Here is an 18,429-nt window from a genome sequence, read left to right on the forward strand (position 1 = left end):
AAATGATCACCATGATAACTCTAGTTACCATCTGTCACCATGCAAAGATATTAGGTAATTATTGACTATATTCCCCACACCATACATTTCATTCCCGTGACTCGTTTATTTTGCAACTGGAAGTTTGTATTGATACTTCTTAATCTCCTTCACTTTAAAATATATATATATATTATTTTATCGGATAGTATTATTATTTAATATTTTATATAAAGGCATAATAAGGAAAATAGGGGAACAAGATCCTTGATATCATTATTTTCTTTTAGCCCATGCCACAAAGCAAAACTCGGAAAATAAAAGATAATTTTTATAGGCTACACTTGCTTGAAAAAACATTGATGTTGAAACATTTGTTAATGTACAACTAAACCCTCAAAATTCCTTTTCTAACTAAATATACATTTTGTGGATGAGAAATCTATAAAGAAATAAATGTTAGTAAACACTGGATGGTTGTTATGGAATTTAAATATCTGTACTTATTACCTAAGAATGTCTGGGTTTCAAGGCTGAATTAAAATAGATTCCAGGCTTCCTTAAAGGTAAACAGCACATCTGTTAATTTGTCTAGGACGATGGAAACTGACTGAATTTTGTATTATGATAAAAGTCAGCATCTTCTCTTCCATCTATTTAGCAATACTTCTGGGTAATCTTTTCTCCTTTGGGGAACTTTCCAGATGTTTTGTGAACATGATTCCAATTTAGAAGAATTGTTTTTATATTGTAGCTGACTGATGTCCTAACTCTGAAACTCTTAGACTGGTGTAATTCTATCCAAGTGTTCCTCTGCAGTATGTGTAGGAGTGCCCTATGACACTTCGGCTTCCTCGACTGGCCTAGACTGTCAAAGCTGCCTATAGGGGCAGTTTCCTGGAGTCAATGAATCCAGCCCCTATTGCAGTAATTTCCATTAACAAAGAAAATAACATTTCCAGGTATCATCCAGGGTCACTGAGTTTTGAGCAGTGTTCGTATAGTACAGTGAACATGAACAGCTAATCCCACAAGATTATTTAGATGGTTCCTTAGGTACAAATGTCGACTTGTATATTCCAAAAGGAAGAGAAGCCCTGAAATGCAGTGAAAATCACAGGATGGTTGCTGTTATATACATGGTTAAAAGAACCATCTTCAAATAAAAGATTGCAAACATTAATTTTAATGCTAATGCATTATAATAGTCCAGCATTAAGCAGTGAAACAATCTTAGACAAGTGTCCAATCTGTATTATGACTACATTTATTTCTTAATATTTCTTTAGAAAATTAATCGCCAGTGCTTAGTTTTATCTGGGTATGGATTATGCCTTCTATGATCTTCCACGGAAAAGACCTCCCAGACCAGAACAACTCGGAGCTACCTCACTCGGCCCAGCAGTTGGCTTGTGTCTTGTGTTTGCTGACCACCTTAAATATTTGCCTATACCAGGCATAATTTCAAAAGTAAAATTCCCATCTGAAAAAAAAATGGTTCTGAAGAACCTAGGGGCAGGACAGGACTAAAGACGCAGACATAGAGAATGGACTTGAGGACACGGGGAGGGGGAAGGGTAAGCTGGGACGAAGTGAGAGAGTGGCATGGACATATATACACTACCAAACGTAAAATAGATAGCTAGTGGGAAGCAGCCGCATAGCACAGGGAGATCAGCTCTGTGCTTTGTGACCACCTAGAGGGGTGGGATAGGGAGGGTGGGAGGGAGGGAGATGCAAGAGGGAAGAGATATGGGGATATATGTATACATATAGCTGATTCACTTTGTTATAAAGCAGAAACTAACACAACAATGTAAAGCAATTATACTCCAATAAAGATGTTACCAAAAAAGCCTGTATAGGAATAAATTGATTTTATAAATAGAAAAAGAAAGAGTCACAAGCTTATGGTGTCCAGATGTTGATGATTTTGAGACTGTGAACCCTCTCTTAGCTCTCATTTTAACACTGATACAGAGATTGACACAGATGATCAGCCCAGTAGATAATGAGACCTATGGTTTTTTGTTTGGTTGTTTGTTTTTTGTTTAAATTGAAGTATAGTTGATTTACAATGTTGTGTTTCTGGTGTACAGCAGAGTGATTCACTTATACATATATATACATATTCTTCTTCGTATTCTTTTCCATTATGGCTTATTACAGGATATTGAATATAGTTCCTTGTGCTGTACAGTAGGACCTTGTTGTTTATTTCATATATAGTAGTTTGTATTTGCAAATCCCAAATTCCTAATTTATCCCTCCCCATCCCCTTTCCCCTTTGGTAACCACAAGTTTGTTTTCTATGTCTGTGAGTCTGTTTCTGTTTTGTAAATAAGTTCATTTGTATCATTTTTTTAGATTCCACATATAAGTGATATATGATATTTATCTTCCTCTGTCTGACTTACTTCACTTAGTATGATCATCTCTAGGGCCATCCATGTTGCTGCAAATGGCATTATTTCATTCTTTTTTATGGCTGAGTAGTATTCCATTGTATATATGTACCACATCTTCTTTATCCATTCCTCTGTCGATGGACATTTAGGTTGCTTCCATGTCTTGGCTATTGTAAGTAGTGCTGCTATGAACATTGGGGTGCATGTATCTTTTCAAATTACAGTTTTCTCTGGATATATACCCAGGAGTGGGATTGCAGGATCATATGGCAACTCTATTTTTAGTTTTTAAAGGAACCTCCATACTACTTTCCATAGTAGCTGCACCAATTTACATTCCCACCAGCAGTGTAGGAGGGTTCCCTTTTCTCCACACCCTCTCCAGCATTTGTTATTTGTAGATGGCCATTCTGTAATGGCCATTTGTAATGATGGCCATTCTGACCAGAGTGAGGTGAAACCTCATTGTAGTTTTGATTTGCATTAAGAGACCTGTGTTTTAAAAGAGAGTATATAAATTAGGAGTTTGGGATTAACATATACAGACTACTATGTAAAAAATAGATGATCAACAAGGACCTACTGTATAGCACAGGGAACTCAGTATTCTGTAATAACCTATATGGGAAAAGAATCTGAGAAAGAATGGATATATGTATATGTATAACTGAATCACTTTGCTGTACACCTAAAACTAACACAACATTGTAAATCAACTATACTCTAACATAAAATAAAATTTGTTTTAAAAAAGAGAGTATAGACTTTCTTGCCCAAAACCATTTCAAAGAACTTTTTTCCCTATAAAATTTACTGGCTAGCATTTCACTTTTGTTGGAACATTGACCTATGATTATTTTATTCAGTATTCTTGTGGGACACCTATCAATTTTAGTGTCCCAAATTTTCTTAAGCAAACACATTTCGTGGTTCTGGTATTTTCAGAGTTTCTATAGAAACTAGAAATTTGGGAACCTTTTTTTAAAAAAAAGTGCTACTGCTCTGATTTACAGTTCTGTATATGAAAAGAGGGAGTCTTATCACCTCAACTCAAGCGAAATTAGTAGTGTAGCCACCCATGATGTGCTAGTCCTGTGTGTCTGGTGCTTAAGGGAAACTGGTAGGAATCCAGGAGCTTACAATATTATTAGAGTGGTCATACCTAAACTTGTGACAAGGTAACCAGGCCTCTCAGGCAGTGAGCCATGTTCACAGAGGGAGCTGGAAGTCTGCCCTGTGCTAGTGAAGCCAGAGCCAGTATGGAGGTGTGAGGAGTAACAGCCTCAGGAGTACTTCCTTTGGAGAGTGATGCTACTTTGTTGGACTTCCATTTGATATTTGTTTCATAATGACTGAATATTTAGGTTTCCCAAGGACTTTGTTGCTTTCCCTTTAATTTTGTTCGTTCTGGTGTGTAGGCCTCTAATCTAAGGGATACAAGCCTCCTTTTTGTTGTTGTTCTCTCTCCCCCCTGTTTTATAGCTAGATATAACCCAAGGTATTAAACGTTTGTGACTTCTTTAGGTCAGACAGTAAGGGAGTGATTGAACTCAGTCAGGAGGCTTGGGCCATATTTCTGATTCAGTTACTAGTGATCTCCCGTAAGACTCGCACTCAGAGGCCTTTGAGTGTGGCCACAACTGTCGGCGAGTAGCCTAGCAACACCAAAGTAGAAGTCAGAGCTCAGCTCCCCAATTCAAAATAATTGCAGGAAGTCCAGAATGATCAATAAAGAATGAAGGCAATATTTCTTTTAAAAATAGTTCTGCTTGCTTTAGTGACACAGGTAACTCCAAGTGGGCTGAGTGTTTTTAAATAGAAGTCTTCCAGAGATCTGCTTTTTCATACACACACAACACACACACACACACACACACACACGTGTAATTATGATGTTACAGTGCACGTAGATGGTTAATTCTAAAGTTCTGAAAATAGTTTCTCTTTCAGCAAGTCCTGTACTTCTCTTCCAACCTTAATTACAAAGTTGATTTGCTTAGCGGAGCAGACCCTTCTTTTCCTGTCAGCCTAGGTCTGTTTGAATTAACACAGATTTTGAATTAGTGGAGTTCAAATTAATGACGTTTTATTCTGCTACGAAGAGTTTGTTTTCCATCACTGATAATTATTTCCAGGAAAGTTAAGTCCACAGAAAATATTCTCTCAGTTTCCTTCACTTTGTTTACCAAAGTCTAAGAAGCGGCTTTTACTTACATGGGGGAGGGAGAGCAAAGGAAAATGAGGTGCTACAACCTGGCCTCTCAGATGTGTGGAGCAGGCTCTGAGCAGCATTCTAAACCATTATTTCTTGTAAAAGGCAAACCAGACCTGGGAATGTTAAAGTCTAATGTGATTGAGGGAATCTGTGCTGGTGCGTACTACTTCTTTAACCCCCATAAGCCCCGTGGGTTGTCAGAACGTCTCAGTTGACGAGCATTCTGCCAGCCCCACCAGGGGGGCATCACAGGCCCACCCATCTTCTCCAGAGTCAGCTCTTCTCCCTCTAGATCATTCTCATTGCCTCTGAGGGTTGATTTCCAACAAGCCCCCTTTCCCCCTTAGACGCTTACTCACCTGAAATCCCACAGAGAACCGGAAGAGTAGGCAGAGGATATTTTTAAGGATTTTTTTTTTTAATTTGTGAACTGACATCTGATTTCTTTTAGACCCATGTTCATTTAGAGAGACTGTTATCTTGTGCTTCTTTTTTCTATGCCTGCCCTTGCTGACTTGTGATTCATCCAGTTCATAAGATTTTCCTTTATAAGAAGGTGTGAAAGGCATAAAAAAATAGATGAGTAATATGGGTCCCTGTATGTTCCAAACTACAGCCAAATAGTAGTAATAATCACTGCACAAACATAAGAGGCCACTGAGCTCTTCCAGGTTGCAAAGCATCTGTGTTTTCTGCGGGGGGTGGGGTGGGGTGGGGCGTGGGGGGGGAGGGAAGGCCTGTGAGATCAAAGCAACTCTGTAACTCTATCATGGAAGTAGATTATTATCTATTTATAGCAGCCTATGAGCTCTAGATTGAAAAATGTCACCAAACTGTGCTGCACTGTGAATGCACAGTAATCTAACTAAAGACTCAAAACACCAGTTACCACCATAGCGAAACTTCTATGAGGGAAGGTGTTCCACAGGACTGCAGTTGAACAGACTATGCCCCTGTGTATAGACTTGTACTTGGCATATAGCAAGCACTCAATAAATATTTGCTGCATTAATTAGTTCACGGTCATAGATATTCTCTTCCATCAGTAATCATTAGGACTGCCACTTATTCACTACAAGTTTTGCTGCTGTGGGGGACAGAGCTATTGTCACATGACTGTAATTTAAATTGCATGGCTTTTATCCATTGCATTTTTTCCATCCCCAAATGATGCAGTTTCCTTTTAGTATCTATTGTGGTTTTCCTAATATGTACTGCAGTACAGAATCAGCAATTGTTGTTATTTCAGCAGCATATTGCGAAGCTTTTCCAACATATTTCATTACCCCATGTGCTTGTCTCATGGAAACAAAATCAAAGTAGGACCTCTTCAGTGGGAGAATTAAGTAATTTTTAATGGTAATAGAATGGGAAACTATACATGTGAAATTTTTCTTTGCCTTTGAAAATTAGATTTATCAAGATATAAACCAAACAAGAGATGAAGCATTAAAATATCCTTTTCTCTTCGACCAGGCTCACTTTAAACATTTGTTGAAAGGAATAAAGTAAAAATGTGTTCCAAGTTAAGAGACAGGAAGGTAGGTTGGATTAAAGTCCGAGGGCTTTAGCAGTACATGAAGAACGACATATTTCTCCTGTGCCAGATCCATGCATGGTGGTGTGCTATTTACTGGAAAATGGGCATTGAGGTTACCTTGCCCTGACGAGCTTATAGTCTGACATACTTATATACACACAATCAGAACACAGTGTGGCATTTACAACAAGGACAGATTCTCTAGTTGCGAGAGCTTGATAAAAGGGAATTAAATACCTTATTTTAAAAATGTATAACTTTTCTGTTGTGCGATTCTTCTATGTAGCTCAGCAGCTAGGGAGAAATGACAGGCCAGAATGGATGGCCCGGACTGCAAGGGCGAAAAGAACAAGGGGAAAGCACAACAAGGAGAGAGCAACACCTACTATAAAGAGAGGTGAGGAGGGAATGGATTAGAAACGCAGAGGAGGGCAGTAGTGATGACTGTGTTCGCTGCCCTCACAGCACAGCATTTGCGGTCTGCTGCTCCCTCACCCTTATATGCTCAGTTTGTAGATTCTGCGTGACTTCAGCGTGCTGGCAAGTCCCAGGGGCCTGGCAGTGTTGGGAAGCTCACTGCTTTATTGTTCTGGCTGTTCCCCGGTGCCTTTGGCATCATTTTCTTCTTCCTACTCCATACATCCCTGGTAGAGTATTATTGGATTAGGACAGAGTTGGTCAACAAACACGTGAAAGATGAATGGATGGCGGGTGGGGGGGGGGACAAGGGAAGTCGGGAGATGCAGCAGATGAGTCCCGACTCCACTACTCAGTAGCTGTGTGACTTTGGGCACATCACTTTCTGCTCCAGTTCCCCCAGATGTCAAGTGAAGGGTGTGGACTAGATGGTCTCTAAGTGCTTGTAGCTCTGACATTTCATGACTCTATGACTATAGGGGTCTTGTCCTTGGAGGAACACCTATTATGGTTTCTAATATAATGTAGCATTAGCTTGTCAACTTCATGAGGCTGTTTTGAGCGTCAGCTAGGATAGAAGATGTGAAGACCCTTTAGAAATGCTATGAAGAATCATATAAAACAAAGGTGATATGAATGATTTAAAGGAAACTTTCCCCCAAAGATACCACATAGTGATAAAAATTAAGGTAGTTCCATTTAAACGAATGTAAGGAAAGTTACAGAGGCCTTAAAAACAGGCGTGTAGTTATGCTTCATTGTAGAGATATATGTCGTTGGAAATTACACAGATCAAAGAAACTGATTCTGTAACCTTGTGTGGTTAAGCAGCTAGGCTTCTGGGGGTGAGGCCCTTGACTTTTCATCCCAACCCCCATCCTTCTGCTCTTCAAGGGTATCCTATAAACCCCAGAAAGAAACAGGCAGTGGATTGTGTACCTTCCTCTGTCACCATCACTCATCTACTCCCCGAAGGCTGAAGTAGAACATTAAAACCAGTACGGAATGGAATGGGTCATCTTGACCCAATGGCAGCTGCCTTACTTAATGTTCCCATCCCTCCCCGCACCCCCGTTCTTCTCTTTCATCTCCTTCTTGTGACATTTTACAATTCTTTCTTCCTTTCCTTGGTAGAGGAAGAAGAGGAAGAAAAGGAGGAAAACATCCAGAAGGTGGGGGAGGGGAAGAAGAGAAGGAAAATAAAGATGAAAAACATCTCGGTTGAGGCAGTGGAGAGGACTGGAGTCCTTCGCTCCCCCTTCCTCAGCAGGACCGAGTTGATAAGTTGATTTTGGACCTCATCTTCAAGACTGACTTAACCCTTTTCCTTTGTTACCTTTAGTCCCCTGTCAGAGACATCTGAGGAAATCAGAGACAGGCCCCACAGTAAGAGCCAGCGTGCTAGCTCTCAGCAGGCCTGCACCATCTAGGACTGACACGAGTTTAAGAAACGACAGTAAACCCGTGGGTAAGACCAAGCCACCTTCACACGGCACACAAGTTAGCGTGACACCATATGTTTTGCAGTTTACAGAGTTTAATTTATAGATTTGATTACCATGGAAAGAGGGAAGGAAAAAAAATTGCATGACTCTTGTGGTGAGTATGAGAGGGCTTATTCATTCACGTTGGAAAAGCAAAGTTAAAAATCAGAAACAGGCCCGCCAGCCTAGATATGTCCGAAACTAGTACTTTGGTAACGCTGTTATGACTTCCAGTAGATTAAATTTCAAATTGTGGAAAGGCTTCAGAATAAGGGAAGGCTTAGTGTCCCACTAATAGGGCTTATTAAATTTAGATAAAACAGATGTTTTTCAATGACAGCAGCTCTGAGTCACCAAGATCAAAATGGAGAAAGAAGAGAACAAAAACAAGCCAAAACTTTCACTAAAAAAGTGCCATTTATCTCCGTTGCAGAACTTGCCCACACTTATAACCTAAAGCATCCAGTTAAACCCCAGGAGAAGCAGCATTAATTGGGGGGAAAATTCCTTAAAACTGACTGAATGTGCGTATACTGAAGTTGATCTGCTAACATTCTAGAGGCGCTGCTGTGAAAAGAGAATGGGCCATAGAGGCAGGCAGCCCAGAGTTCAAATGTCAACTCTCTTACCTGTTTTTGTGACCTTGGGCAAGTTGCTTAATCTCGCTGAACTCACTGAACCTCGGTTTCCTGATCTACAAAATGGGGTTGTTTTGAGGACTCAACAAGATAATACACGTCTAACACCTGGCTCACGGCAGGCGCTCCATAGATACTGGCTCTTTTGTATTTAAAGCTCTTTTTGCTCATAGTGTCATGTCTAAGTATTTTAGGAGGACCAGTGTCTTAGAACTTGATTAAGAGCTTTAGATTAGCAGTCTCCTAAGAGGGGTGCACCCAGATGATCCATTGTGGGGCAGGAAGAAAAGATTAGAAATTCTATTTATGATCTTTTTATCTAAAATATAAGAAAGGACTGAAGTAGTATTATTTTCAACTTGTGGTTTCTTTGCAGGAATCTTCTTAAACCATTTGACCATTGTGCATAGGTTAGCTAAAGCTAGATAAAGCCACTCAGGATGGACAAGTGGCTTAAGAAGGTTCCTGCAAAGGAACAATGGAGTGATGATAATAGTCATACTACAAGCACAAGGCAAGGACAAGAAAAAGGGGGAGCTAGCTGCCACTTCTCCTGCAAGTCACTTTGTAACTTGGTCGGCCAAGTCATCAAGTAAAAATGAAGATAATCTAATCAGACCTGACAAGATGTCAGCCCCCAAATAAGAAGGAAATTATCAAGAACATTATTTGAAGTATGTATTTATACCCACTGTTTTTTTTAAACAACAATGCTTATTCTATGTCTGTACTATGCTTTGGATATATTAGCTATACATGACAGTAGTACATGTATGTATTTTATAAATAAATAATATACATATTGAGGATGTGTGCTCAGACTTCTACTGATAAGAATGCTCAGTCAACAGTTTGGAGACCTTTGGGTTAGATGAGGAAAGCATGGAGCTTCTCAGCTCTCATTCTCTGTCTGCTGCTTACAGAGTATTTTTGTTTTGTTTTTCCTAAGGATTTTGCTGGAGCATAACCAGTAGGATAGAGAATAACATACCTAAACCCACTGAAGACAAATTGAGTACCGTTCAGGGAACTACATCTCTTGGTAAACATTTTTTTTTTTTTTTGTATGGAAGTAAAAAGCCAATCTGTGCCCTGGAGATTTTTTAAAACCTAGCTCAGGAAATCTAAGAGTTACATTACAAAGCAACATGTGAATGCATGGCTGCAGGATAATGGAAATTCTTGATGAAGTACCTCGCTTGATGTAGTAGATTTCTTACTAGAAAAAAAAATGTGTATACATTTAATTTCTGTAAATTTACCTGCAATTCTGGGTCACTTGGTAACAAGTAAACCAGTAGCAGAGAGTGTAAAACAGATCCTTCCAGGAAAGACGCTAACCTTGTCTGACCATTCCTCTCAGCCTTCCTGTCGATGTCTTTTACATATATTCATATATTATTTTGTAATCTATTCTTACATCCTCTGTGGCTCTTCACTTAATAAAAGGCATATAGCCTTAATAAATATTTTGAAAATGAAAGAAAATGAGATGAAGGCTTCTCAGAAACACCAGAACCTGAAAGGATAGCCATTATCCCCTTTAGATGGTCACAGTAAATTCCTAGAGCAGATAACTTGCTTAGACCTTCTCATCATAAGGTTGAAGGGTCAATCTTAGTCCTGGGGCTCCATTCCTTTCACCAGAACCATGATATGGAGGCAGCCCTGTGGGCATAAACTTAACAAATATGCCGATGACCAAAGTTCTTTGACAGCCACTGCTTATTGAGCGCCTGGTGTATGTAAGGCACTTCTGCAGGTATTATTATTTTGTCCACTTGCCACAGTAGCTCTGTGAGGAAGGTATTAGTATTATCACCATTTTATAGGTGAGGACATGGAGGCTGGCACAGGTTAAGAGACTTGCCCAGATGTCACACAGTTAGTGTGCAGTGGAGCCAGGATCCAAATGTAGTTATGTCTGACTCTAGAATCCAAGCTCTTAGCCATTCTCCTCTGCTGGGTTCTATAGGACTGTGAAATAAGGCTCATGTATTAATGATGACTTCAGGTTTTCATTTTTAGGAGCTACATTTATTGGCAGTAAGTCACAGTTATTACACCTTGGAGAAGTGCTTTTGATGACCCTGGGGAAATAATACTTGTTCAGCGTTGTGGAAGTTTCTCTAGATTCTACGAGAAAGGCAATAAAATTTACATTTAATCCAATTCGAGAGGTAGTTCAGTTTTATAGTATCCTAACTTAGAGAACACAGAGACAAGATCCTTAGAAACTTTGAAAGTCTATGACAGGTTATTTTTGTGTTACATTCTCTTAAAAGTAGAGATTATCTCACGCTTTCAGATTTCCCAAGATGGAACTTGCTGGTGGTCATACTGTTAATCTGTTTTCCATACCCACAGATTTTTTTTATTGCCAAGACTATATTGAGAGCACTGTTTCAATACCATATAGTAATGAATGACCCAAGTCATATTGAGTCTTAAAGATGAACCTGAGTCATTATGTCCATTACGCTCTGGTAGAATATATTTTAAAAGATTTCGTCAGAAAAATAATTAAAACAAAAACCAGTTTCTAGCAGTTCGTTTCTAAAAACCGTATCAAGTAAATCCAGAAACTCTGCAGGGAAAGCATTACGTGGATGTTACATGGAGGGAGATGAGGAATACCCGCCATATACGCCAAACATTTAGCCGTATGTTTCTTCATGTATCTTGTATTTTCCAGTTGTAGTTCCACTCCACTAAATCAAATTCACAACCTCGTCTCCTAATTTAAAGGTGAGGAACTTGTGGCTGGGAGGCAGATTCTTGACACTATCGCTCTGGTCATCAGAGCATGCAGCCCACAGAGTATTTTTCCCTCCTGGTGGGCAGCTGTAGCCATCTCAGAGAGTAGAGGCTTTTAAGAATTCGAGATTAGAGCAATTCAAGAACTTTAAGCCAATCGGAGGGCAACAGGTGATAACACTCTAAAGCCTAAGGGAATCCTGCAGGATAGGAGCCAAATAACATATGAAAACCTCCAGCACCCATCCCACTGGATTTCCCTCTCCCTCTTTTACCCTTCCACTCTTCCTTCCTTGTGTTCTCTCTCTGCCCCTTTGTGTGTCTCTATTTGTTTGTTTCTTTGCTTCCCACTTCATTTTCCTGCTTCTTGTTTTCTCTCCCTATCCATCTTTCCTTGCATATATTTCCTTTTTCTTTTTCTTTCCCACCTTCCTACTTTCTCTTCCTTTTGTTCCATGCCTTAGTTCTTTCCTCTATTCCCTGTTAATTACCCATCATTATCATGTTTAAAAATATATATTCCAATGAATAAATTTTAATGTTAATGTTCATCAAGCAGCAGGTAGGTTGTACTCATTACTCTAAAGGGGAAAAACATCTCCCAATTAAGTAACACTTTACATATGGCTTACAATTGAAAATTTCCCCTTTTTGGGTCACAGCTCTCACCAAAATAAGGTTCCCTTCCTCCCTCCTTAACCATGACCATGTCCTTTGTTGCTCCTCTCTACCCTTAGGTTTGATGAACAGTCACTTAACTTTTTTGCATTCTGTTTTGTGTCTATTATTTTTTTAACACTGAGAAGCTAACATTGCTACTTAATGTGAAAGAGAGGATATAGAAAACTTTTCAGATTTGGGTTTAGGATTCTAGTATTCTAAGTTCCTGGAATTCAGACATGTCACATGAGGAATGGCAGAATTTCCAGATGATTGAAACCCCTCGTGAAAAAGCTGTTTTGGGGGTTGTTTTTGGTCTTAATTTTAGACTAATGTATGCTTGATTTGCTTTTCTTCACCTATCCAAACAGGGATTTTTAATTTTGGTTTTAATTACTTCCTTGTCCTGAAAAATGATTGCCTGTAATTATGAAGCCCTTCGGCAGTTTGGTAACTTTCCACTGTTTAACCAATTAAGGTCATCAGTGTTTCAGAAAGCAAAGGAATGAATGGATGAGTGAGTGAATGGCTAGCTGGCTAGATTCTTAAATAATTTCTGTTGCATGCTCTATTGTTTGTGATGAGCCTTACAATATCTAAGGCTTTGTCTCTTTTCAGCTGTTTTTTTTCCCCTCATAGTTTCCAGGTACTGTCACAAACCCTTTGATTCTTTGATAGCTAATTCCTTTTTTTAATGTTCATTTTCATTAAAGTGCTATTTAACATTAGATATTAACTTTGACAGATGTTAATGCTGCTTCTCAATTAGGTGAAATATATTCTTGGGAGGATGCCAATTTGAATTTGAATATATTTGAATTTGGTATTGAATTAAACTGTTGTTTAAACCTTAGCCATCCATCATATGGGTGATGGAGCAGCCCGCAGGTTTTTGTACATAAGTGTTCTTTTTTTCCTAGCAATATTTAAACACTAGGAAATGGCTTCCTATTGTAGCAAAGAGAACTTCATACGAGTTTATTACAAGATCTCTTTCTTTGTCAGTTCCTTAGACTGCCTAGAATTTAAATTGGCAGACACTACTTTGGTATAAAATGCTTTCCATGGACAATATTAATATTTTAAAGTCCTTTTTGCTCCTGCAGATTTCCAGTAGACAGGAAGTCTAGCTCTATCTACCCTTCGGCTACTAATGAATGCTGTTAAATTATTATTTATCTTCTTTAGGCAGAGGCACTGCAGGTATGAGATCAGAATTGCCTAGTAAAGCAAGCATTTCATTTTAAAATTAAAAAAGAAACCCATAATCCAGTCAAAGGTGGCAACTAAGGTACAGATACTAGAAAGAATTGTGGACTTGAGTCAGAGAATCTGGGTTGTACCCCTACCTGTGTCACTAACTAGCTGGGTCACCTTGAGCAAGTCACTGCCCGACTCCAGACAGCATAGCCTCTCTAAAGGCTAAGCTTCCACGTCACATATTCTATATACTAAAGAGAACGGGGCTGAGGGAAGCTGAATCCTCTCGTTTATCAGCCATCCACACCAGCCTAGCAGCTCTGAGGTCAGTCTCCAGCCACATTTTTCATCTTTTTCTTATAATCCCTTAAATCCTTGCTAGGCTTTCATTGCTAGTTCTTTTCCCTAGGAATTTGCATTTAGAGATATTGAGGGCTTCCTGCCTTTTAGAATTTGTCTGTGTTCATGAATTTAATGAAAAGTTACTTAGAGTTGATGAAAAACGCAAGAATTAAAAGTCTTGTTTGAATGAGTGTTTCTGTAAAATCAGACTGTTTCCATCACGGTTAATGTACCTTCACTATTTCAGAGTTTTGAAGTTAAAACACTTGAGTGTTGGTATGGCGAGGCATGATTGTTATTTATGTTATTAGCCATACTAGCCCTCTCCCACTCACTGTTTGTTCTAAACATTCTTTTTTTAAAAGCCCCAAATGATTGAGCAACCAGCTCCATATCACGAGGAAAGCTTGCTAGCCTGATCCTCAGTTACGTTTTAGGTACTTGAAAATTTCATTGATTTGAAATAATAGTTTGAATTGCACTGAGCTAAAATATACCTTTCACTGATTTGCTAGGAAATAAACAAAATAATAACTTGCCTCAAAGTGTTGAGAAATTAACTGCATGGCAACTTCAACATGTGTATTTTTTTAATGTAAAAGCTAGAGCTAGATACAAAAACCTTTTCATTAAAGGAGGCCTAGCACTATAGTGAAAAAAAACGAGACAGTAACAGGTGTTGGCAAGGATGTAGGGAAATTGGAACCCGCGTACATTGCTGGTGGGAATGTAGAATGGTACAGCTACTATGGGAAACTGTTTGATGGTTCCTCAAAAAGTTAAACATAGAATTACCACATGACCCAGCAATTCCACTCCTAGGTATCTACCCGAGAGAAATGAAAACATTATTGTCCACACAAAAACTCATACATGAATGTTCGTAGCAGCATTATTCGTAGTAGCCCCAAAGTGGAAATAACTCAGATGTCCTTCAACGGATAAATGGATAACAAAATGTGATACATCCATAGAATTGAATATTATTGGGTAATTAAAAAGATGATGTACTTTTACAAAATGTAACATGTCAAATTTATCAAACAGAAAAAAATATATTAAAAAAGGATGAAGTACTGATACATGCTACAACATGGATAAAATCTCAGAAACATTATGAAAGAAGCCAGACACAAATGGCCACATATTGTATGACTCCACTTACATAAAATGTCCAGAACAGGCAGATCCATAGAGACAGAAAGGAGATTAGTGCTTGCCAGGAGCTGGGGGGAGGGGAGAATAGGGACTGACTCCTAATGGGTATAGGGTTTCTTTTTGGTGTGATGAAATGTTTTAAAATTGGATGGGGTAATGATTGTACAATTCTGAATATACTAAAAACCATTGAATTGTGTACATTAAAAGGGTGAATTTTATGGTATGTGAATTATATGTCAATAAAGCTGTTATATATGAAAAACATTTGCGACTATATTACTATAATTATTTGAAATTATAAAAGTGTATTTAAATTACAACATTTTTGCCAAGGGCTGGGAGGAGGGAGGAATGGGGAGCTGGTGTGTAATGGGTACCGTGTTTCAGTTGGGCAAGATAAAAAACGTTCTGGCGATGGTTGGTGATGGTGGTTGTACAGCAATGTGAATATATTTAATCCCACAGAAATGTACACTTAAAAATGGTTAAAACGGTAATTTTTATGTTATGTATATTACCACAATAAAAATCTATAACCCTAAAAATTATATTTTATGTTATTCTAATGTATAAGGCTCTTTTCCCCTTTTTTGCTTTTCACAAGGAAAACTGAAAGTGTGATTGGCCTTTGGGTTTTTATGCATGGGATTCTTCTGGTCTGTGTTTTAGAACTTCTCTCCTGTGGCAGGTCTGGGGCTGGGGGGACGTTACACACACACCATATATGTCTTTATCTTGGCTTTGAATGAGAACTTGAAAATATTTTTTTAAACTTTATTTGCCAGTTGGAAAATAAAAGAAGCCAAGCCATAGGAAATTTATGTTGTTAAATTATAAAGTAGTGAAGTGCTGTTCTCAGAGTATGAATTATCACAGATTTCCTGATTTCCTGATTTTCTTGGTTAATCTTGGCTCCTCGAATGGGGAAAAACATGTATGCTTTATATATAACATCTCTATCTTTCTGTAAGCATTTTCCTCTGTATAGCAGGATAGAATGAACACCAAAATGTATTGAAAATACTTACAAACATAGGGGTATATTTGTACAGTAGAGTGAGTGAGTTTCTGAATGCAAAGGAAGGGATGGAAAAAAGAAAATCCAACAATGAGGAACTCACTGAAAAAGGAATTATTTCCGAAGGTCATGGAACTTTGTTATGACCCAAGCAGTTTGTAGGCTCTAAGTTTTTAACCTCTTAAGGATTAATCTGTGAAAACATTTTCCATGCCTGGCTCTGCTTTATAGGACATTTGAAGAGCGACAGCGCAAATGCCAGCAGTACCATTAATACAGTGTGTAATCAGAGGTGTGTTTGTTTTCTTGACCAGGAAGTGGTTTCTTTTAAAAGTACAAGGAACACACAGTGCCTGTGTGTGTGTGTGTGTCTGTGTGTGGTGTGTGGATGTCTTTGTATTTTCTGTCTGTTCTACTGTTGCAGGAAGAATTACGATCTTCCAACGTTTTTGTCCTTTACAGTTGGGTTTTTCTAGAGTTAGGCACTGTGGTACACTACCCTTGATTACAGGGTCCAGTCAGACTTGATGTACTCAGAAATCCATTGATGTGATTAATGGTCTCCTAATCATAATTTTATTTCCTAAGATTAGTGCTATTTCCTGAAGTTTCACAATTTTTGAGTCATATCTTGAATTATCCTTTATAGGGGACTGAAATCCTTGTATTTTTAGTGTGTAATTTGCATGATTATTTTCATTTTCTTTGATTTCTTTTGCTTGAAGAAAATAAAATTTTTATCTTTTTTTGAACTCTTTAGATGCTGTTCTATGGTAACTGGTCAACCTAGTATGAACCTTTTTTTTTTAACAACATGAAATATGTATATATTTTTTCCAACAGTGCTAGATCCAGAAATCTTCCCCCAAGTTTCCACTACTCTGGTTTTTATTCTCCTCAAAAGTAAAATAAAACATTGTCAGGTTCTACAAGTAACAGGGAAACATACAAGGAAATAACTGTACAGGAAATATAATTGATCATTCACTTTTTACAACTGAATTGGTCACAGAATTGGCTAGTAAACACAATCTACTGAATGAACAAAAATAACAACTTCTAAAATCTTTGGAGCCTGTGAATACATTTGAAGATTTGGGCACCTTTCTCACCTGAGATTTTTTTTTAACCTCATACCTTTTTCAAATGATTGCCTGCCTTTGAAACTAAGAACTCCCATATCTAGTGATTGCTTTAATATTTGCTTTGTTTTCAACAGCGCCCTTAAAGATAGCCGTTTTCCCCCAATGACAAGGGATGAGCTGCCGCGGCTGTTCTGCTCAGTGTCTCTGCTCACTAACTTCGAAGACGTCTGTGATTATTTGGACTGGGAGGTAAGGCTATAGAGAATTTTTAAAGAAAAATGAAAGTAACTCCTGAGTAATTGTTTAAAAATTAGGCCCAGGAAATAACTCTTTCAGCCCATTTCCTATTGTAATGGAGGTGGAGAGTAACTTGGATAAACCTCACAGCTGATCAATGAAATTGTAAGCAAAGGAGTTTTTCTTTCTTTTTTTTTTTTTAAAGGCAAAGTACCCTGTGTTGTTTTAATCCCCCAAACTGAATTTGCTCTTCATTTTTATCCTATTACTTCACTACAGCACCTCATAAAAGCTGTTAACAAGTAGTAGGCAGGACTGATTGGAATTTATTTCTCCTCTTATTTCCATTCCAATGCACTCTGGTGTGACTGCCACCAAGCAGTTAAGGTAGTCAGAGGATACATCACAGAGACAAGGAGCAAAAGGGTTAGGATAATACATCACTTGGGGAAGTCAGCTCATGGATAATAACAGGGTGTTGGTTAACTACAGGTAAACCATGCTAATTCATTCTTGGCTACCTTAATCTGTGTATTTACACACACTAACACGTAAGGGTATATATATCTAGGGTGTCTCTGTGCGTTGGGATTATCAGAGTATCCTATATTGATCATATTTTTGTTCTTCGTCAGTATGTGGGGTTGAGTTGTTAAGGAAGTTCAAAGATTCTCACCATGATTTGTTTTGGCGGTTGGGGGGAGTTAGTTGAGTGTATGTCTATGAAATTTTACACGCAAACATACCCATGTTACCTGACTGCTTACTGTATTCAAGGCATGTGCTACATGTACAAAAGTGTTAAAATTTGGTCCCTGCCATAAACATCTTAGAGTCTAATAGCAGAGAAAAGGAGTATACACAATCACGAAGAAGTAAGTGCTGTAAGAATTAAACAATGGGAATTCAGTGATATACAGGGCATTCTTGTGCATACCCATACTCGTAAATGACATGACTGTATCATCATGATATAACATGTTTAATTCTACTGCCTTTTTAGAATGACTGTCCCCCATGATAACTGAGATATTTTGCTTTGTGGACAGACCACTTTCTTGACAGTTAATTTTATTTTTGGCTTTCCCCTCATTCCTTGTGAGACTTTGGACAACTTACTCCATTGCGATTCAGTTTTTCCACACAGAGAAAAAGACATTTATAAAGTTCGTAATATTCATTGAAAAAAATCTCTGTGATATAAACATTGTTGTTATGCCAGAGCTATTTAAAAAAATTCTGCAGAGAGTAGGATGAAAGATTTCCTTTCTGCATTTTGTGGTAGGGT

The 18,429-nt window shown here is 38.3% G+C and overlaps 1 protein-coding gene across 4 annotated transcripts in view; it reads left to right on the forward strand.

Moving 5' to 3' along the window:
• Positions 1–18,429, forward strand: part of AMMECR1 (AMMECR nuclear protein 1) — a 105,901-nt gene that overhangs the window by 69,120 nt on the left and 18,352 nt on the right. For all 4 annotated transcript variants that reach the window (XR_016391290.1, XR_002642453.3, XM_022556656.3 and 1 more), the window contains exon 3: positions 17,039–17,153. Coding sequence is in view for 2 of the 4 variants with exons in the window: in XM_022556656.3 (XP_022412364.2) it covers positions 17,039–17,153 (115 nt within the window). In the remaining 2 variants the exon portion in view is untranslated. The remainder of the gene's footprint in view (positions 1–17,038; positions 17,154–18,429) is intronic.

The sequence above is a fragment of the Delphinapterus leucas genome, chromosome X (genome assembly GCF_059928025.1).
Source record: "Delphinapterus leucas isolate spDelLeu-1000000601 "Yukka" chromosome X, BTC_Dleu_Yukka2, whole genome shotgun sequence".
Taxonomy (NCBI): Eukaryota; Metazoa; Chordata; class Mammalia; order Artiodactyla; family Monodontidae; genus Delphinapterus; species Delphinapterus leucas.